This window comes from Lonchura striata, chromosome 9 (assembly GCF_046129695.1).
Source record: "Lonchura striata isolate bLonStr1 chromosome 9, bLonStr1.mat, whole genome shotgun sequence".
In the NCBI taxonomy this organism is placed as follows: domain Eukaryota; kingdom Metazoa; phylum Chordata; class Aves; order Passeriformes; family Estrildidae; genus Lonchura; species Lonchura striata.
In genome coordinates, this window is record NC_134611.1 from 26,164,422 (window position 1) to 26,187,652 (window position 23,231).

The 23,231-nt window shown below is 36.5% G+C and overlaps 1 protein-coding gene across 4 annotated transcripts in view; it reads left to right on the top strand.

Annotated features, from left to right (window-relative positions):
• The window catches only part of DENND1B (DENN domain containing 1B), a 152,442-nt gene that overhangs the window by 76,040 nt on the left and 53,171 nt on the right, over positions 1 to 23,231 (top strand). The window contains exons 8-12 of one of the 4 annotated variants that reach the window (XM_077785491.1): positions 1,227 to 1,286; positions 3,122 to 3,175; positions 6,088 to 6,198; positions 14,466 to 14,507; positions 19,259 to 19,359. In XM_077785491.1, coding sequence (XP_077641617.1) covers positions 1,227 to 1,286; positions 3,122 to 3,175; positions 6,088 to 6,198; positions 14,466 to 14,507; positions 19,259 to 19,359 — 368 coding nt within the window. The remainder of the gene's footprint in view (positions 1 to 1,226; positions 1,287 to 3,121; positions 3,176 to 6,087; positions 6,199 to 14,465; positions 14,508 to 19,258; positions 19,360 to 23,231) is intronic. The other 3 variants (XM_021547477.3, XM_077785492.1, XM_021547487.3) reach the window with 3 other exon arrangements.

The following is a 23,231-nucleotide window of genomic DNA, read 5'->3' on the forward strand; positions in this document are numbered from 1 at the left end:
ATAATATGTTGCTATCATTACTTGTAGTATTATAACCAGTTAAAATTTGGCAACTCTAAAGTGCTTTATAAAATGTCCTTCAAAACTCCTGTGGTTCAGAGGGAAATAAAAAAGTTTTAAATATATTTTCCCTTGTATTTCTCACAAAGTTAATCTAGTCCATAACTTGCTCACCTCAAAATAAATGTTGTGGGGAATGTGGACATGGCTGTCTTGGTGAATACAGCTGGCTACACTGAAACGACAGATTGCTTGCTATAAAGTCGTTACTTGTTGGTTTTCTTTCAATGTTGTCTGACTTTGGAATTGTTTTTTCTCAATTATGCCTTGTTCCCAGTTATATCAAAGAGTTTTGTAATATTTCTTGCTGAACAACAGCTATTGAAATGCAAACCTCCTGTCAAATCCTTGGCTGCTGGACAGTAGAGCAAATATTGTGGGCTCAGATAGGGCAGAGCAGGGAGGGATGGGTCAGTTGGAATCCCAATGCTTGTTGGATCTAAAGGCATCTCTGTTTTTGTAATGCTGCAGGGAGCAGGGAAATATTTATTGCCATTTGCAGTTCTAGTCTTTTGTATTGATCTTTCTTTCTCGGTCCTCAGATATAGTAAAAAAAGCTAGACTGAAACCATCAGTAGTCACAGACTAAAAGAGAAATTAAATTATTAAAAAAATAATTGTAGAAATGACATCCTGAGGTAGCTTTTCCTTGTGCCAGGGTCAGTCTGGTTCGTATTTTGTTCACACAAATGTGCTGCAGGGTAAAGGCTCATGGATACTGCACCAGGGTTTGGGTGGCAGACCACAGTGGTCCTTAGGATTGTGTGTGCATAACTGTGTATAAATTACATCCAGTATCTGGGTATGTGGTGTTTCCAAGCAATCTTTGGTCAAAATTCCCTTGTCCATTTAGGGACCAAGTTGTACTCTCTGTTGGTCCCAGCAACAAATACTCTGCAGCTGAAATTTATGACATGGTCATTTTTTCTATGGAGCCTGAGCTTAAAAATAATTTAGGTCACTTTTTTTTGTTTGTTTTAAATTTTAAAAAATGTTTTCGCTATTGGGAAGGCTAGTTAAGTCTGAATTCAAATGGGGGAGGAATAAAACTTACTTTCAGCCAATATTTTAAACATGAATTATTACAAGTAGTAGAGGCAGCTTTGGGCTTTCTTGTTGGAAAACTCAAAAGTCAACTATTCAATCTTTTTCTCATCTTGCATAAGAACCAAGAGATGATTTTTGCAAGTGAGCAAGTTTTGAAAAATCAGCCTTGTCTTGTATCGGTGAGTTTAAAAGGCACTGACTATCTAAAACCTATAATAAATAAAGAAATAATCACTTGCTATAGGACATCTCTGTTGATTTGAGGCTTATTTATACCTGTCCTTTGGGGAATTCTGCTGCTGTCTTTGGCCTAAATGACCCATCTAATATTAACATACCTTTTCTGTTCAAATCCAGCTTCAGAGCTATGCGTGTGTGCATCATAATCCTTTGATAAAAACTGCTACAAAAATCAAACCCTTGATTTGATGAGCAAAACTTGCATTTTCCATTTAAGTTTTCTTTTTAAAGAAAACTTTATACAGGACAACAACTATTAATTTAAGAGTTTAATGACCTCTTCCAAGGTCATTTTTCTTCCCAGGGAGTTCACAAAGATGTGCAAGGACTCCATACCACAGTATTTTTGCTGCTTTGTGACTCTTAATGACTGCAGTAATAGCTTTTGCTTCTCATAGATCTGGCTTCCTTTTCTGTTTAATGAGTGAAATATTATTACTTTGTTAATTAGAAATAATTACTTCTCTCAGTTAATAACTTCATTACTGAGAAATCTTTTGATAAATATTCTGTGACCTTATTACGTATAGGGAATAGTTTTCTGTTCTCAATATACTTCTGAAGAATGCAGACATTGTATCTGAATTTAATCTGAATATTTTCCTCTTCTTAAGCAGAGAAAAAAATACTTTTTTTTCCTGTGTTGATGGGAAACAATACCTGTGATATTTATTGTGCAAGTGGTATGATGTTTATAGGATGCCTTTTTTAAGCCAATTCTTTTCTTAAATTTTAACTATTGCCAAATGACCTAATTTGTGGGGAAAATTTTCTATTAAATGTATCAAGCTGGTTTAATAAGTCTCCTACACAGACTTAATAGTATTAATTTTTTTTTTTCTTGAATGCAAGACACATTTAAGTCTTATAGTCTTAGTTTTGGTATATCTTTTTCAAGTTTGACTTGAGAACTATGAAAGCTATGTCTTTGTGTTGCTAATTATAATTGTAAAAATACTGTAAAAACAAAAAGTCTGAAAAACCAACAAAATTCTGTAAAAAAGCCCAAAAGCTAAAGATCAGTAATTATCTTATTTACATAGCATGCAGTCATTTTTTTCGCCTTTAAAAATTTAGACTAACATGCAAAAATGCCTTAAAATTACTTTGCTAAATCCATGTCTGATAACTAATAGGAGCATTGGATTAATGAGAGTTAATTTACATTACATCTGGTTTTAGTTTAACCCATTTTATATTTACATCCTAGATGGCCTCAAACTAAGATGCATAAAATTGTTAATGTATTTCATAAATGATTGCAGGATCTCGGGCTTCAGATCTTGCATTTCTGTTACCACATTTTTTTGGTTCAAAGATGTTTGGAAAAAGAATTTATACCGAGAAAATTTATATCGAGTAATAATATTTCTATTCTAGATATTTTTCTCATGTGAGTGGTTTTTCTTTTCCATTCTAAATTTACATTTTATCCTTTAGCATTTTTTCTTGCAATTTTTAATTAAATCCTTAATTTAATCAATGCTTCTCTCAGGCTTATGGCAACATTTAAAGATGGCTTAATTTCAGTGTTATTTCAAAACTACAGCCCAGCATTTTGTTCCCTTGGTTTTGTGCTGTGCAGAACCAGAGCTTGTCATTTCATGTCGTGATTTGCTTAATTCTTTGTCTAGCAGCAGTAAGAATGTTATTAGAAAAATGGCTATTTGCTTAAACACAGATGGGTTTGGAAATCCTAAATGCTGGGTTTTTATGGAAAGATTTTTTTTTTCCTGTGTGCATAAATTATCAATTATTTTTTCCCATTCATTAGCACTCGTATTTCATTACTCCTGATATAACTGGATTGCCAACGATCCCTGAAAGTGTAAGTATTCAATTTCTTATTTAACCTCATTTTGGGCTAGGCTGAACTTTTGCTTTTATCAAGAGGAGATTTTTTTCTAAGACTGTTTTTAGAAATGATTGATGTCTGTTATTGCAACCTTTAGTTGGTGGTTACTGTTGCATTTATTAACCCATTTTAAAGCATTAACAGGGCGTTTCTGACCACTGCTATATCCACCTTTTACTTGTAGTTACTTGGCTTCTTTGCATTTACTAGGATTACTTATATAAAATATATTCTACTTCTGCATCTTGCGTTTTATTTGAATACTTGCCCTTTAAACACTGCATTGCTCAGCTGCAAATTCACCCATCAAGATATGCAGTCATTTTTTGTGCAAGAAGGCATTGTTTCAGGCTTTTTGAAAACATGCTGTACCTGCCTACACTTGAATGCTAACCAAGCACCAAGAACAGGGGGTTTGGGCCTTTTTTTTGATTCTATTTTTTTATTTGCTTTATGAAGACTTGCATTCTGTAGATGCTAAATCCTGGATGGTGCTGTGGGTAAATTACAAATGGAAAATCTCAGCTCATGTTCTCTGTGACGTTTGGCTAGATAGCATCTCATAAAAGAGCTTTGAAGGGTCCTTTTCTCTTTCTCCAGCCTCTAAATCTGGAGTTGTGCATGGCTGTAGAGGTGTGTGTTTTTACACTTTAAAACAGTGACTTTCTGGTGGATGATGATGTTGGGGCAGCAGGGAGCTGCTCCTGGCCCCCCTCGGCATGGCAGGATGCAGGGTGGGATGTGCCAGGGAAGGAGCCAGAGGTGAGAAACACCAGCAGAGAGGAGCAGGAGGGTGTTGGTAGCAGAGGGGAGGCCTGAGGGTACATCTGTGTTGGTGGGATGGACTCTGTGGAGGTGACATCGACCATGTTGCTGCTCAAGAAACCAGGGAAAGTTGCTGGATGGAGGGATAAAGGAGAGGACACTTGTTGCTAGGGCTCATTGGGCAGGACAGGGCTTAGTTTTTAAATGCATATTTTCATTTGTTTCACCTTATATTTTGGATGCCTCTGTTTTTAAGGAATCCCTTAACTTATAACTTGGTGTTCTAATATTGTAGAGTTTTGGAGGCTAGAAGGTGTGTTGTGGGCTTAAATGGAAGAAAATATGGGAAAGCATCTAGCTGGGCATGTGGCTGATGAAGGATCTTGCAATGATGCCAGTGTAGATTTATTTTTCTGGTTTGAGAAAGGTAAAATAATTTAAGGTGCCTTTCTATAATTACTTTTTACTCCACTAATAAAAGTCTCATCCTTTCAGTATGAATCAGAATAGTAAGGTACTGATAGAGAGTTAGAAAAGAGATGAGGTAATTATAGTAAATTAGCAATAAAATTAATTTTTTCATTTTGTTGTAATGTTCACCTATTTCAGGGCCAGTAATTTTTCAACTATAACAAAGAATAAACTGTGACTATCTCCAAAAAATAAATTGGTCTGTAAAAGATTGTGAACTGTTTTTTAACACAGCTTTTTCAATACAGAATCAGCACACCATTGTCAACTGCAGTGTTAGAGGGTGTCCAGGGTAAATTGGACTGAGATTCTCATTGTGCATCAGCCTCTGACAACCCCTTAAAAATAACATTTGAAAGACCGGACGTTTTTTCCTAAAACTGAGTGTCAGTAGCCCTAAATCTCTGATTTTTATCTATTCCAAAATTCTATGCAGGGTGGACCAAGAAAAGCTCTAATACTCCATGTCTTGAATTTAACAATGGGTTTATGAATTTGAATGAAACTGGATTGTCCACTGGATCTTTGTTTGTCTTTTCAATTTTATTTTTTCTTTAATGTTGCAATATATCCAAAAAGGAAGTCACCCCGCTCTGAAGCTCTTCCTATCTTTCCTGGCTGCTTTTTCAGGACTGGGTGACCTTGCTGCTGTGTGTTGGCCGCATCCAGAATAGAATGTTAGTGTACAATTCCACTGTTGATGTCTGGCCTTCTGCTGGGGCTTATAGATAGACTTCTACAGGAACATTCAGTAACAGTGTTGTCCCTGAGAAGAGATGAATAGCAGTTCTGGTTGCAGATATGATAATCAATGTGTGAAACTCAATATTTTGCATATCAAGTGCTGTATTAGTATATTTTCATACATGTTTTCCAATGTTTACAGAAATTTGCTGTTTCCTAGACACTTTTGTGTCTCTGGTGCTGTGCCCTGCTGAAATAATTGTTACATTCAGCTGGAATACTCCCACCCTTTTTCGCTTTCCCCCCCACTTTTCTGATGTCTGAACTATTAATGGAAAGTGCTGGTTACTTTGCTTCTGATTAAACCCCACAGTGAGATTCTTACCAGGGGTGAAAAGGGTGCTGCAGGAAGAACCCAGTACCTTCCACCAATTCTGCAGGGTGTTTGATGTCCTGGCAGACACAGCTCAAGCAAAAGCTTGGTGTTGTTCAACAAGCTGTTTTGCTGTACTTGAAATGGAATAAAATGTGTTGAGTTTGGGAGACCCTGGCAAAGGAGCCTTTTATTACTGTAGCTGTGGCAGAACAGTTATCACTGTGGTGGAAGATCTGTTCCTGGGCTGGAAGTAATGGTCACCTTAAAATCATATATTGATATAATACCCAATCTCATATTTTTTTTGAATTTGAAAATTTGAAAGGGAAAATCTAAGTCACAAGCATAATGAAAATGAAATGAGCAAAACATTAATAACTTATGCCACAGTTAACTTTTAGTTTTCTTTAAAACCCAATTAATTATTTTTAAAGTGCACAAATTTTGTTGCAAAGGGATTTCTTTAATAGTTTGGGGTTGTTTTTTCCCCCACCTACTAATTAGACAAAAATGTTCACAAGTAATATATATCAAATGTTCCACTTAGCTATTACTGTTGCTATATTGTTAACTTTTTTTATTCAAACAGAGAAACCTCACTGAATATTTTGTTGCTGTGGATGTGAACAACATGCTGCAACTTTATGCCAGTATGTTGCACGAGAGACGAATCATTATTACCTCCAGCAAACTAAGCACTGTAAGTACTTCACACATCTCCTTTTAAGTAGGATATATTGAACATTTCACAAAATGACCTGCAGACCTCTGTGGTTTTAGATATGTTCCATGTGTACTTATGAGACAATATCTACATACTCTTCTAATATATGGTTTTAGTCTGGCTCTTGAAGTACAAAAGTCTGATTTATGTAAGACCTACTCAGATACATTAAGTCAGGTTAATTATTTTTCTTATCAGGAGATGAGAGTTCTTTAACTCTCCCGAGTTCATTTCTGTGCCTTCTAACCTAAAAAGAATTCTTAAGAGCTATTATAAGATCTTTATTATTCACTTGTGGCTTATTCCATTGGAGCTACTTGAAAGAAATCAAGGGTCCCTAATAATAGCTGCTATCCTAACCTGGTAATAGGTAGATTCATCTTTGTTAGAGTGGTTTGGGAGTGCACACTGTAATATCTCTGATTTGGAGCAGCTCTTCAGACTGTCAATAATGTACAACTCCAAATAGCAGTTTTTTAATTAAAGGTTTTGAGCTACTGCCCACATTAAAATGTTTATTTTCCCTCCTTATGCCTGCTTAGGCTGCCTAATAAAAGAATGTTGCATTTTGTTTGGAAAGTATACCTAAATATTCATATGCCATTTTATTTTACTCTTCACAGAATCTTACAGATTTTTAAAATCCCCTGTATTTTGAAAATATTCCCAGGTCAGTTTTTCATCAGTACAAGACACTCACTTTATAACCAAGTTTTAATCACAGAATATAATTCTTATGCAGAATCTTTAGCCTATTAAGCACAGTTACCTAAATTTTTTTGAAGAATGCTGCACAGAATATATTGTTTAATATGCTCTCTGTGGTGGAAAATCAATTCTGTATTTCTAGCACTGCTAATTGCACTACCAAATAAATGAACACATGGGTACAATGTTGGATATAGTACTAAAAAATACTGTTTTCAAAGACTTGCAGGTGCTGTAAGGAGTGAGTATTCTTTACTTATAAATAATGTTTAAAAATGCTTTCCATTTTTTTGAGTCAAAAATAAATTGAAGATAGAGAAGGTTCAGAATTGCTGTAAAAGGCTGACAGGTTTTACAGTTCTCAGTGCAGTAGCAATTATTTAAGTGCCTTATTATTTTTTTAAACAGCATGGTGTTGGGTCCCTGGATCTGTGACCAGCACTGCAGTTAGGGCAGTGCACAAAGGCAGCACTTGCCCAGTGCTCTGCAGGGTGTGGAGGAAAGTCACTCCTGGGGACTGGAGTGAAGCAAACATGGGATCTTGTAAGCAGAGGCCACATGAACAACTAAAAACTAGCAAAATCAATACTACATTAATTCAGACAATTTTCCCATTACTAGTCTATGAGAGACTTTTTAACCACCAGAGATGTTACTTTTTTTAAGGAAATCTCTGTATTTTAGGAAATCTCCATATTTTATTACAGGTTTGTTTTTTTTTTTTTTCTTCTCTCCATGCTCCCCTCCCCTTCCTGAAATGGATAGGGAAGGAATTGTGCATCACAACATAGTAGTAAGACCTGAATGGGCATATGGATTTTGAAGGGAAAGCCCTTTCAAAGAACCTGTCTTGGCAGAAGCTCACATGATGTAGCAAAACTGTGGAATCAGAATTTTTTTTCACTTTGCTGGTCTGAAACACAGCTTGCTATATTTAAAGGGAAAAAAAAAAAAAAAACGGGGTAAAAAAGGAAGAGATACACCATTAGAAAACCTCAGCTCCAGTGATGCCCCAGTCAGCCCTGTTTTACTGCTCCAGTAGAGAGGAGAGGAATCCTGATGGCAGCTCTGAGCCCATGGAAGATTCATTCTGCAGGTGAGCACGTGTCCATCTGCTTGACACAATTTAGAATTGTACTCTCAGCCTACATTTGGATCTGCTTAGGACTTGTTTTTGTTAGGCTGAACATCTCAGCTGGTCTCTATTGCTGTGATGTGACAAGAGGAAGTACCAGAGTTAGACTGTGCTGATCTAGACCACCTTATTTAAATGATCAGATTTCTCTTTGGAAGTCATTACACAGCAGCAGATAGAATATTCTGGTGGTGAGAAACTTCCATTTATTTACCTTTGGCTGTTGATTCCTAACCTCTTAATGAATTAAAAGCCATCTTGTTGGTGTCTTCACTTGAAAATAATTTATGTAACTTTCCAGACATTTGTAGTGGTGTTTGGATGTCCTGGAGAGTGTCCCCAAGCTGTGAATGTAAATAGTAGCTTGCAGGTCAAATCCAAAATAAGAGATCTCATCAGCTTTATTTAGCATTATTTAACTCATAGCTGAACATAATTACTGCCACATCATGTTGGATCCACTTTTGATACAAGACTGGTTAATTTTCACTTGCACTAGTGAGTTCTGATAGAACAAAGGTATATCTGGCTTCTCAAGAGCTTTAGTTCACAGAAGTGCTGCCTGCTCATCTCTTTCATAAGCAGAGCAGGGGTGATGCATGGCTTGCTTCTTTACAGAGCAATATAGTTTAAAAAGTTAATGAAACACTTTCCAGTATTGCCTGTAAGAATTTAATTGAATTGCCAAGAATGATTGAATATGTTTTTGGCAAAAGATGTTTCTTCTTTAACATGGAGATTGCTTGATCTAGTACAGTAAGCAAATGGAGTGAATTTGGACATCACCCTTAGCAAGCTTTGTGCTGTTTTACTGTTGCATACAAAACACAGCAGACTGGTACTTTCTGTGGCAAAGTTCCTGTTTTGATATTCCTAAATTACAGCTTGATACTAGAAAAGATTATTTTTTCAAAAAAGGTGCAGTCAAACACAACTTTCTGTTAAGGGAGTTGTGTCTTATCTTTAGGGTTAACTGAATATCAAGTGTTTATGTCAGTTCATGGAGACTGGGTTGTGATGTCACCTTCAAGTTATCAGCTCTGTTTTGGTTCACTATCTCAGGGCAGTGACTGATAACAAAAGGCATAATTCAAGGCCTTGCTCACTTTCTCCTCACCCTTCTTGTGGGGGCCAGGAATGGAAAACTGCACTTACTTATGTTCAGGAACTCTTTGTCTGTCATTTCTGCCCTATTAATTTCATACTGCCATTATATTCAAGTAAAGGATCAGTCCTAGTATGGAAATAAAGGGGACAAAATGTGATGCTATATTTAAAAGGGTTTACTGTAGAGGAAAAAACAGAAGGAAATAAGGTTGCCTATTTTAAATTGCTGAGTAGAATTTCTGAATTAAAAGAAACCCTAAAAACAGGAAAAAAGCCCAACATCTTTAGGGTGTTTCAGCTTATATTTTACTTCAGCCAAGCAGGCTTTGTTTTATGTACATCTTTAGAATACTGCAGTTGTGTTTTCTTTGCATCTCCCTTTAAATTGATTTTCTGTGGGTTTATCCCCTTTAAAAATTTCTTTGGTATAGATATTTGTCTGCTAGTCCTTCCAATTACTACCAAGATACAAGTAGAAACTTTCCAGCACTCCATTCTTTTGCAGCTTCTGGGTCATTATTTGCCCTAACTGTTCATTCTTTTATTAGCTAGACTTTCCAACCACTTTAATAATGTGATTATCACCAACCTCACAGCTTGCTTCAGGCTTAGCATTAGAGCGAGATGGATTCAGCTAGCCTGAGGATTATGCTCTGCAAGATCTGTTTGTAGCAAAAATTACCATTTCTGTCTTTTGAACAGTAAACTATGAAAGAGAAACAAATTATGTGGTTTTGGATTAAGCGAAAGGATGAATGAAACAAAGGGAGGTGGCTGTTAGTTATTTCACTTTAGCAGCAAAAGGAAGACCTTTCCTAAATGTCAGGCTGTATGTTCTTTCACAGCACTGTTTCCTCACACGTCACTGCATCTGCATGTATTCTTATTAGTTACATGGAGCTGTATGAGTTTCAGTACAAATAATTTTTTAATTCAGTCTTTCTATGAATTATTAAAGTACTGGGATTGGCTTTCCCAGGAAGGCTGAGCTACAGCATTGATTTTATGCATGCTGGAGGCAGGCCCTAGATGTTTTGGCCCCAAGTGCACCTGCTGTGGTAGTCTACCAGAACATCATACCACACTCTCATGTATTCAAAGCAAAGGAATAAATCATGATTTTACAACAGTGCATCAGTTGACTTATTGCTGTTTTGTGACCGGAGGTAGGAAGGATTGCTGTTTAAAGCCATGTCATCGGTTCTCAAGTCACTCAAGCATGAAAGCTTGTCATATGCCTCTGTAATTGTACCTCTGCAGTCTCTCCCTAACTAGTCAGCTGGGGCTGTGCGCTCGTCTCCAGCACCCGGCTGGCCAGTGTCTGACAGGAGCTTTCTCATCAGCCTGTCAGGAATATGCTAACTAGATTGGATCTGCTGCGGCCGGCACTGGCAGGTGGAAGGATGCTACACTTTAAAGCAAATGTCTAAATGTTCCCATTGCTTTGACCAGTATTTGTTTTGGGAAATACAAGCCTGACGTGTCTCAGAGCACGATGCTTACAAGTTCTGCTTGGCGCTGGCTCTGGGTTTCTTGGTAGCCCTACAAAAACAGACATAAATATCAACAAAAGATACAGATTTACTTGTTTTTGTGGTGAGGGAGCACTGAATATAAATTTATACACATACATTTGTGGAATCACTTTTACTGCTGTGTCCATTGGAAGAGAGCTTTCTACAGTTGCCCCAGATGCCCTCAGTGAATTGGACTGTTGGCTTTATTCTCTTTTCTCATTAGTCTTGTTCAACTCCTGTCACACTGTCCGTAGTTGCTCAGGAAAAAGTATTGCAGATTTAAAATTTAATTCATATCTCAAATTCATGTGACCTGGAAGTGTTCAAGGGCTAAATTTAGTTCTTAAAAGTCAAGAAATGGATGGGAATTTATCATTAACTTGCAAGGCAGAATGGATATTCTGCTGATACTCACTGTGCTCCCAGAAGCATAATTAGAATTAATTTTGGAATATAACCTCAGATGGGCCATTTGGTCTGGAAGTAAATGACAAATGTCATTTAATATTTTTTTTATAGTTCATGTGAAGGCAGTCTAAGATAACTGGGCAGGGGGGTAAACTGTTGTAGGTGCAGTTAAGTTCCCATTGGGACACCTGCAGGGAGCACATTTCCAGCAATGAGGCTATAGGATGTCATTATGGAATAAAGTGGGGTTAGAATACACATACAGATCTGGAAAGCTGTCTTAGTCTTGACGTTTAGAATGGCTTTCTCATTGCCAGAGAATAATATTAGGAGAAATAATTGCTTAAAGAATTTGTGAAAATAAATTGAAATATGTGGTTAAAAAAATCTTTTAATGAGAGCAGGAGGGAAAAAGCCAGGAAATAGTTAGAAATTGCTATTACCTGCCATCTATGTAAAACATGAAGAACTCCATTAATGTGTCTTACTAAAAAAAAAATTAAAATCCCAAACCTCAAAAATCCACACTGTAAAAAGAAAAGGCATGTAGGCAGACAGATCTACAAATTAGCTTCAGAATTTAATTTTTCCCTTACTAACACTTGCAGGAAAAAGAAAGCTCCAAGACCGAGTCAATCAGGGGCAAAGTTGTTTCTTTTTCATATGACTTTTGGCAATTCAGTAGAAGCTGGGGGAGCTAAATTGTGTTGTGCCAGTGTGGGTGCTGCTGTGGGAGTCTGAGAGAAGCCTTTAGGAACTGAGTCCTTTGTGGCTGGGCTGTAGGAGAACTGAAAGAGTCCTTATTCTGGTAGCAGAACTGTCTCACCCCCTACAAAAAGTACCACTGATGTCATTTGGTGGTCGTGTGAAGCAAAAGCAATGAGGAGGAGTTGCTGAAGGGTGAATGAGTGTAATACCAGCCCTTGTTCTGGTGTGCTGGTATGGCAAGATTTCCCCTTTTCATACTTGCCACTGCTTTGTCACTCTTTTTTTCCTCATTTCACCAATGATAAGATGAGCTATAGCATCATTGGTGGTTATCTCTACTCTTGCTACAGGAAGTTGTCTCAATTAAGCCGTTCACAAGGAGGTTTGTCCCTGCTGCTTCTTAATTAGTGTATGGCAGAAGAACATGCCATGGAGTTCCTTTAGAGGAGAAAGTGTTAATAAAATTATTTTCCTGGAAGCTCTCCTTTCAGAGGTGAGAAACATTTGCAGAACCCCCTCATTTTATGGGATGGTAGCTCTTCCTCCATGGAGATGAGTCATAAAATAAAGGAAGAAGGAAAGGAGGCATCAAGGAGATGGTCAGGAAAAGGGACACAAAGATATATATATATTTGGTGTTCTCTGGTTTTGTGAGTAAGGAACAGATAAAGAAGTTAGGCAATAAATGAATGGCAAAATGAGAATAAACAAAGAAAATACAAAGTAGGAGGTGTCCAAAGTAAGAGATGAAATGAAGAAATGTGATGAAACCGCAATTTTTGAGCAGATAATGTAAAGAAGCATAGTTAGTTTATTATAGGATAAATGAGTATCTTAAGAGACATGCTATTAACCCAGTCTCTAGCGTGTTAGGAATAAAACCTGATCATTAACTTCCAAGAGTTTCATTTTCAACCTATGAAAAATACAAAAAACCCTTTGTGGTATGAAAATAGTGAGTAACTGAATGAAGTGACATGTTTTTTTCTCTGCACCCACACCTACTTTGTTATATAGATACCTCTGATTATCTATATAAGTGCCTGTGGGTCTCTGGTGTAGGCACAGTATGTCAGTGGTATTCCTGTGAGCACTCACCTGTCTACTACCACTTCAATTCTATTTTCTGCTCAGCTTCTGCTATTGGGCAGCATGTCACTCCTGGAGCCATGGGCAAGGAACAAGCCGTGTCTGCAGTCTTCTCTTTTCTCTTCCAAGCTAATGCACAAGAATGATGCCATAATGCTGCTTTGTGAATCAAGAACTGCAAGAAAAGAATGAAATTGATTGTATATGAAGTGCTGTCAAAATCATGAGTAACACTCATCTCTTCCCTTTCCTTCCCCCAGAAAGAATGATAAAAGGAAGTGAATAATCCTAAGAAAAACCAACAGCAATTCCCGGAGAAAATATTTTTTTTTTTTTTATACAAGTGTTTTCTTTTATATCTTTATCTTTTAAAAGGGAAAAAGTTGAAATTTTCATCTCTGAACTGGAAATATATTTCCCTTTCTCTCTCCCTTCTGTGAGAGAGGAGAGATGGATTTTCATCTTGCCAACAGGAGGAAAATGCATTATGGCTCATTTAAGGTCCTCCCTCTTTTTCTTCCTAAAGATTATGGGGATGGCAGATGGAAAATGATTAGCCAGAAGCTAAATTAAAGAATTGCATGGAAGTGGCTTTGTATATCATGGGTTGGACAATATATTCTGTTTTCTTTTGTTGCTAGTTTTTTTTTCCTCACTGATTTCTCACCAATGCTGGCAGAATGAGCTAAGTTTATAATTTAGTCTGATTATTTAATCTTTAGAGCTGGGAATAGATTTATGCTCTCCTGTAAACTGGCAAAAGCAAGAGCTCCCTTCCCACTTTTACACCCCAGCAGTGTTCCTCTGCCCTGTCCCCCCGTTCAAGAAGTGGATGGAAAGGAAGGTCTCCACAAATGTTAAGCATCTGTTATGAGTGTGGGGCCTGATCTTATTCTCAATCAAATAGAATCTAGATGTGTTTGCTTCTCTAAGATAAAGTTGGTTTAATTTATGAGTTGTAATGATGTAGAGGAGAGGCTTCCTTTCACCTGTGCAACTGTTCCCCTTCCAGGAAGCAGACAGTGTTTCTCAGTAATTCTTGTGACCTGGCACTGTTGGGGAAGGAGCCACAAGGGTTGGTCCAGTCTGATGGTGACTGCTGTAATTGTGGTAAAACAGTGACCCATCCCCTAGAGTTTGTTGCCATAGGTATTAATGAGTAGATGAGATAACGAAACTAAACAGAATCTTGGGCATCTTTCAACATATGTGTGGTCAAGGCAGTGGGAGGGAGGCAGTTCTTTGGCCCATTGGGACTGTGAGGGAGGAGGGAGAGAGCACACCAGTACCCATTTCTGGACATGGTGTTGACAGAGATTGACAGTGTTTGACGATTTTTCAGGAAATGCTTTTATCACAGTAGTTCTTTAGTTGCTTACAGTAGATTTTGAAAGGTTCTGTAGAATCACAGGTTAATTTTACTTTAGCATTTGTTTAACTTCTGTTGCTGTTTTTGGCTTTCTGACAAGATTCTGCTAATCAGTTTCTGTCTTTCTTGTTTGTGCATTGCAATGTGTGCAAATCTTGCCATCGATGCTCTTCCTCTCTTTTTACCTTTGATTATGGAAAAGGCTTTGAAGAAAGTAATTTATATCAATGGAAGAAACTGCCAGGTACCTTTTGTGCAGAATACAGGTATTTTTATGTTGCTCATTGAAATTATGTGAATAATAGGTAACAAATAAGCATTATCTGTGAGTCTGCAGAAAATATTTCAGCTGAAGTAGTATAGCTCCAGACATGTCGCAGTGTTCTAGCAAGATCTGAAATGAGGAAGAGGATAAAAGGCCAACAGAAAAAGGGACCAATCCCTTTGAAATACCAAGCAGAAAGATTCATTGGTAGAAGTGAGCATTGGGGTGGCAGATACACTCATCAGAATTACTGCATCTGCATGAGGGAGGGGAAGAGCTGCACTCTTTGAGTTTCAGGAGCAGGTAGACCTGCTTTTGGTTTGAACTAAAACTTCTCCCAGCTGTTCATGTTCATTACTGCATAGATTTTGAACAACAGCCTTCCCAGCTGTCTGCTTATTGCCATAAGGTAGAAAGTAACTCATCATTCTCTAGAATTTGGGCATTGTTTCAGTCTTATTGAGATTTGGTAGTAATCAATTTTCTGTTGCCCAGTAATGAATTCTGCTTACAAACTCTGTAATGTGGTCTCCCATTATTTGGAGAGACTGTCTTTTCAGTGGACAGGTAGTTTCAGAATTTTTTTTTTGCAGAGGGAAGGATAAAAATTAATTTACCAGAATCACTGGAGTACTCTGGAGAAAACGCCAGTTACTTTCCTTGCAGTATATGAAAGCTCACATGTTGATTCTGGCTGCAGCATCTTATCAGGAGAGATCATAAAGACTGAAACTTTCATTTATACTCAGTACTATTAGTAAGCCTGTTACTGATGGAGTAAGACATAAAGCTTCTTATGCCCAGTGCAAATGTTAGCGATTTCAGATTAGATGTGTTTATTTGTTAAAGGGTTGAACATTAAGATTTTGCTTTTAACTAATTCAAATAATTTGACTCATGCTGTTAATGTAAGTAAACCACATTATTTAAACAAAATTTAAAAAGATAATTAGTTTTATTTTTAAAAATAAAAGTTGTTTAACTAAAAGACATTATTTGAAATGGAGAAAAACAGTCTAAATATCAAAATTGATGGAAACAAAAGTATTGGAAGTTCCATTGAGTGTTGGGAAATGAATTTCAGCTGACAAAAACTTTACTTAAAAGCTGTCTGCCCATTTTTTAATGGATAGAAACACAGCTCTAGTATATCTTTTGTAGTGACATGAACTACAGGAGGATGTCTCAATTTTTTACCTCAAACCAGGTAATAAATTATGAGATTTGCAGGAACTAGGTTCTGCAGCACTCATCTGCTATAATTTAATTGCAGAGTTGTGCAATGATGTATCTGTGTCCATACATAAACGTACAGCAGATTTTATTGGACAGAGGCTTTTGCCTTTAATATAAAACCTACCTTTAAAAGGAAGTTCACAGTTCACAATTGGTGTTTATATCCAGTTGTCAGTGGAAAAATAGGTAGGGTTGGACACAGTCTTGAGGACAACTTCAAGATGGTTTGGTAGAATGTCTCCTGAAGACAACTTCAAGGTAATTCAGGAGAATGTGTACCTGTTTTATGATCTGTGACATATCTTTTCAAGGTAGTTCTTGATAATTCCTTTTGGAATAGATAGCAGTCAATTGTCAGACTCCAGAGAGATGTCTTTGTGCCTAAATAGTGCAAGGACTGTTTTCTGCAGAAAATATTCCCATGTGGTCAAGCAACAGCCTCTCATTTCTTTGCCTGGGAGCTTGTGCTGGATGCTCTGTTTGAGGATGTCCCCTGCAGCCTTTGGCAGGTGCCTGCCAGGCTTTGCTCCTGTGCACAGACGCTGCTGGACACCCCCAAATCTGGTGTCACCTTTGTGGAGTTGTGATTAAATGGTTGAGTTCTCCCTGGGACCCAGCTTTTCAGAACTGCCCCTTAAGACGTGAGCATTGTTCAGGCTTCACAGCAGTTCCCATTCTGTTCCTTGGAGTGGATGTGTCAGTTAAAGGGGAAGGTTATTTTAAATAACTAATGCATTTGAGAAATGCAGTCACCATTGAAACAGCAAAAAAAAAAGGCAAAAAAGAGATTTCTTTACACCAAGTATGCAAATTTCAATATGAAATACATAATTATCTTATCAGTATTTGCTTAAAGACAGAGTTGGCAGAATAATAAAATGTGGCACAGTTTGAAGAGCAGCACAATCCTATAGCTGCTTGTGTTATATGCTGTAAACAGGAAACTATAAAACATACATACTGCAGCAGCATAGAGGGAAATTTTTAAAAAGGATCTTACAGTAAGATGTTATTAAATAGAAAAGTGAGGAACAGTACAACAAAAGCTTGATGTGTAAGTAATCAAGTCTTTGCCTTTCCTGCTAGAAATAATAAAATTTTGTAGATGAAAAAATTATAAATGGTAAATAGATGCTATTGGGAGTGCTACACTAAAATACAGATTATAAAATGAGTTAATAAGACTTCAGTTATTTTTAAGGAATTGCATGCTTCCTTTGTTAAAGTAGAGAAATAAAATATAACAGACGTGCATAAGATGGGGAAATTTCTTAATGCAAATAGTATAGTCATCTTAATTCATAATTTAAGAATGCCTATTAAGAGGAGGAGGAGGTGACTGTATACATCAGGGGATATCCTGGATAACTATGCTCAGCTTTATTTCAGCCTTTGATTGAAATACTTGAAATGCTGATTTTTCTATAAGTTGTTGTGGTTTGAAATATATACTGTGTAAAAAAGTATGTGGACATAATAATTAATAATGCCATATCCTTTCTGAGTGAAAGAGCAAAAAACATGATGCTAAGCTGGACTGTGCTGTCAGTACAGTCTACACAGAGAGATAATATGGAAATAAACCTCATAAATCCCACTGTGTAGAAGAGGGAGAATGTACTCATTTATTTCTTCCCCCAAATCAATTCATAGTAACAGCCCAATAATTATTAAAATACCCATTATTATAAGTCTAAAATGAGAGTAATTGCAGAAGTGTGGTGTAAAGCTAAGAAAGGAGATGTTAATCTGCAAGGAAGAGTTTAAATAGGGAATTATGATATCCTTGGCTTTCTGCTGTGTAGCTGTCAGGCTCGGGCAGCTCGCTGGTCAATAGTGACATTCTGTGTGTCAGTGAGCAGAGTCTCCTGATACCTTAACCTGCAGTTCACACATTACTGAAGCTCCAACTGTCGAATATTCAAGTCCCTTGGTACCACTGCAGCTTCCAGACTCTCCTGACTGGCTCATGTTTCATTCTTTGGCAATTTGCCCTAATGATATCCCTCAGGAGCTTTCAGGCTCTCTTCTTTTCCATATTTAATCGTGTTATATTAATCTGAGGGCTGAGCAAACCAGGCTGCACAAATTGTAATTGTCTCTGATTTCTGCTGCAAATGGTCTTATAACTGCTTTTTTTTTTTTTTCATTTTTAGGGTAAAAAATACGTGTACAAAATTGTAGTGTAATTTTTTATTTACAAGTCTAAATGTCCAAGACAGCCAGGACATGAACACTTTAACTGCTGATCTGTTCCACAAAGAGGGTTGTTTTTTTTCCCCTTTAAGATCCAAAATGTTTTAGCACTTGCTGCATGGGCAGGATTTACATTTTATTTTTTGTCTTTGTTTTGTTATTGTGAAAGTTCATGTCTAATAAACAGTGCTATTATCAAGTTAAACTCAGGTAGTAATTTTGTGATAAAACAGTAGGACAGCCTCTTCTATTCCATCAGCTTGGTAACTTCTACATTACAGGGCATTCTCTTAAACTTTTTTTTCCCTTTTTATATGAGGTTTCTAGTGCTACATAGGATGGATATAGGTTACCTTGTTTGGAGCAGCCTGGATTTTTTCTCATTCTGGGATAACTCTATGCATGCATAATAAAATAACGAAATTTGAGAGACGCCCTTATAGCAAAGATAGATAAAATTTGAATTCTTTACATATTCCAAGATTATTTTGTTCACTTGTGGAATGAACTTGGCCCCATTTCTAATGAATTCCATACTTAGTTGTTTCTCTGTTTCGGGGGTAAAGTGGTGGTTGTGGTGTTTTTTTGTTTGTTTTAGAAAACCAGAGGTGTCCATTTTAAGTGGTAAGCAGTTTGTAGCACCTCCTTTCTTGGTCAAGGAGTCCTTCATTTTCCATGATCCTTGTGCCAGGCGTGGAAGTCTCTGCTTTGGGAAGGGAGTTTTGGAAAAATGTAATTAAGTTCCTTTGCTGTTACAGCGAATATTAATTTCAGATTTTTTTTTTTTTTTGAGATAGTTTGGAAATGAAGATAGTGACACAAAAAGGAGTTAATCCTGCTTCTGTGTTTAGTGCTGTTCTGTGGCTTCATGCAGCTTCAGATCAATTCCAGTTAAAAATAGCAGAAATGGGGACCAGAAAACTCCCCTGAGTCTTTTGCACTCAGTGGAGGCAAGTGAAACTGGGGTGCACTTCAGTCCTGTGTGTTCATGCAGTACTCATGTTTGACCATGACTGCATCAAGTAATTCATGATTATTTCTCTTTTTCCAAGGGAATAGCTGAGCAGGGAGGGCTAACTTGTTAGCCTGACTTCTTGCAGATGTTGTGCTTTTATACATATGTTAGAGTTCTTTGTGGACGTGTTTTGGCAATTCTGAGTAATTTACAAAATTATATAATAGGTGGTTTGGGGAGTTTAAGATTCCTGCATGTCTAAAGTTAATTTAAGATTTTGTATTTTCTTTTTATTCATGTTTTTTTTTTGTTGCCAATTCTGTGTATATATTTTTGTTTTTAGTTAACTGCTTGTGTTCATGCGTCAGCTGCATTATTGTATCCAATGTATTGGCAACATATTTACATCCCAGTGCTTCCTCCACATCTTCTGGACTACTGCTGGTAAGACAGCTAACCTGTTATCCCCATATCTGAAATTCTTACCTGTCTTAGAATTCTGACTAACTGATGAAAACACTGATTCTTTAGTATGACTGAACTTACAGGATCCAGTTTATGAAAGCACTTAGGCCAGTGCTTAAATGATAATTTGACTAGGGATATTGCAGCATGCCTTGATATGGTGTTTGAATTAGTATCTTGAGTTACAGTGCTGATTGCTATTAGTGCAGCATTTAGAATCTTGTTTGTAAGAACTGTTTCTGTTGTATTGTTTAGAGAATTCATTCAATAATTTAAATGCAAACATGTTACAGTTTTCTTTTATTTAGCTTTTAAGTTGAAACACGTTATACTTATAGAAGCATTCAAAAAAAACCCTGATCATTTTTTCCAGAATCAGATGTTAGTATTCATCAGTGATTTACTATTTGTGTTTTAACTCAGCCAGACTCAGGATTCTAGCCAATGCCGTCCCAAAACAGCTTAAAAGCTCCTTTTGGGACTCCAAAATTTTTATAATAAGAATTCTGCTTCTCCTGATGGGTTTCTGTTCACATTACAGACTTTGTGGTTTTGGCACATTTTTAAGTTGAAGAATAATCACTTTTTGATTAATTTCTGATCCTTCAAGGGGATGATGTTTCCACATGCCTGTTTCACAATTTCTTGCTTTTATTCAGAGTAGTGGCAGAGATAACAAACGAGAGTTTCCATTTTCCATTTAAGCAGGAATATCCATTCCTGGAGATTTTCATTTAACCTAGACCCTCTGGGTCTCTTATGGAAAAATGAACCATTTCAAGCTGTTTTAGAGATTGTCAATTATTATTATTATATATAAAAACTGAGACCCAGCCAGATATTTACTGAGCTAAGTCTGTGTTTTCTTCATAGAAATAAATTATGCTTATATGTTTGCTGGGCTTTATGTTGTTGGTTTTGGTTTGAGTTTTTTCCACCTCAAACCTATGAATGTATTGGTGTTCTACTGAACTCCATTCAGTCTACTGAAATTTTGTTTTCAAACAAATTCTCACTATGTTTCCTGAAGCACCTTTTGTAGTTTTTCCTGAAGTTCACAATATTTGTCCATGGTATATACTTTTTCTGTGGTAATTCTTACAATTAATGTGTATTTTATTTGTTGTTTTAAAAGGAATCCCAAATGTTCTTCTCTAACTCCTCCTTTTACTTACAAGTGCAGCTAAGCCTTTCCTCTTTAATGATAGTTTTCTGTTGAAGAAATTGTCCTAATTTTTTCTCCTCCTGCCCTTGATAAAGTGCACCAAGATGGGGTAGAACTTGGGTGTGTTTCAGTTTTTTATTACTTGAGCTTCCGGCCAGAACCTTTGTAGTTTTTCAGATCATCCAAAAATGCTGTTCTCAGAAGGCAGATGAACTTCCTTATGCAAACTGTACCCTGTAGAGTGCATCCTGAATATGAGAAGATTTTTTAAAATTTCCCCTTCTCAGCCCAGATAATGTTTTCAGAAATAACAATGTTAGATGCTGTACACAGCTCCATGTGATGATGATAATAGTTGGGATTCTAGGTCAATGTGGCATGACCTGAGAAATTTTTTTACTGATTAAAAAGAAGCATGGAGTTTCTTAAACTTGTAAAATTCATTTCTATCCTTTATTCTCTATTACAGTAGAGTGGAGAAAAAAGTTCTCCTGTTTTAGAGATGTTCAAAAGGTAACATAAAGTTCATGAAGAGAAATGCACAACAGATTACTTTATCACAGTAGCTGTAGTTCAGACCTTTTGACTCAGATTTTTGTGCATTTACATTTCTCTTTCTGTTCATCTGAATGGTTCTTTTGTGAGAGGGTTTGGAAAAGTGTAATAAAAACACATAAATGACGTAGCTTTCCTCATGTTCTGGTGTATTAACAGTAAATAAATGTTCTCCTTATACATATATAATATATCAGGTTAAAAAAACCTTGATGAATTCTTAAGGTCAAAGTTTGTAGTAGGCCTGACCTAGTTTGCAGTCCAACAGGATCATGCCAATTTAAAAATAATAATGCAAAAGTTATTTTGCTACTTCTATTTTTTACGTCATTTTTGATAAGCAAAGTTCATTTCATAAAAGTGCCATTTTAGCTCAACATGTATTTTCATACCTAGAAATTTCATTGTCACTGTTTCCCTTGTGCTTCTTGGAATGTCTCCTATGAACTCTCATTTTCTTAACGTTGTTCTGAAATGGCTTTCAAATATATGAAGTAGGGGAATATCAATTAAATAATTTGTTCATTCTATGGTAGTAAAGCTTTTTTAAACAAAGATAAAATATATTTAAATCTATTAATTTAAAGATAAGCCTGATTCTGTAACTTTTTTTTTGCACAATGATCATATAATGTATTTTGAGAGAAACACACCTTTTTTCCTATTAGTTGGACTAAGAATCTTTGTAATATCATAAAGGATACAATTCTGTGGGGTTAGAATTTGATCACTCACATAAAGTGCCTAGCTGGTACATTTTGTAAGCAAGAAAAAGGAAGAATGTATCTTTGAGCAGAACAAGGCTATATTGAAATGATTTCAATACTTCCACTTGCGTTTTTAATAAAAAAAAATCTGTTAATTTCTATCCTGCTGCCTGATTTACAGGCTGGATTTAGACCTAATGTAACAGGTGATGCTGGAGTAGCCCAAGCCAGAGGGACAGTGTGGACTGCACCAGCCTCAGGACTGGCCAGGCTGCGAGTGCCAAGCTCCAGGCTGAGAACAGAGTGTCTGTTCATGGACTTCAGGAGGGTTAGCTCAGCCTTGACTGCCATTGTGGGAGCTCCAGTGGGAGAACTGGAGTGACCATCCAGAAAAAGAGATGTAAGAAATTTCTTTTTCCGGAAGATAGCAAAATATAGGCTGAGAAAGTAATATTCATTGTAACTGCAGCAAAAAAAATCCTTGTCACAGTTAATAAAAAATTGAGTTTTAAATTATGTTATAAAAAATAGATTTCTCATCTACATTTAAGTAAGTAAAAGGAGACTGTTGCACTCAGTGTAGTGGTGGTTGGTTTTCAAGAAAACTGTTACAAAAATTAAGTTAGAACATTGATACAGTAATTATATTTGAATAAAATTAATTTTTGTGAAGAAGAAAGCTAATTTCATGAAATTTTGGTCTAATATCTTGGCAAACTAAATCATCGATATTAGAATATGTGCCAGTTTTGTCTGTCAGTGATAAAGCATCTGTTATTATAGTGCTCTGTTGAGAATGTAATGCAATCAGAAAATTCAAGTTACTCTTGCAATAGGTCTTTATGAGATTTGGTCTCTTCTGAATTAGGATATACATATGCCTGTTTTCGTGAGAATGGGGCAATTATTTTCCAATTAGCTTGGATGTTTTGCATAACATAGTAATTATTTTGGGCAGTGATACCACTGATTGATATTTTTGGTGATAACATGCAAAAGCAAGAGAAAAACTCTATAGCAGCTCCCAGTAGTATCATAGTAAGCAATTTCATGTGCATATTACAGGCCTCTGCTCTTAAGACTTATAAAATTACTTTTTGCTGAAAATGATTAAATTGACTTTCTATGCCTGCAGTTTTTATTTCATCCATTTTCAAGATGTGCTTTGTACCTTTATTCTGTTAACTTCAAAATGGAAATGATGTAGCTGTTGCTTTGTTCTGTAGAGAAAAGAGCGACATGCTTCCCTTTTTAATAGCAGATTTATTAATGGAGCAAATCATCAGCTATCCTAAGTTAGCACAGGCGTGGTGAAGCCACTGGTGCAGTGTTGATATATGAGAAAGCAAGTGTGCATAAAATCCATACATGACATAGCACTTGTTTTCACTCTAGTTCTGTCTGTTCACATTATTTGCAACACT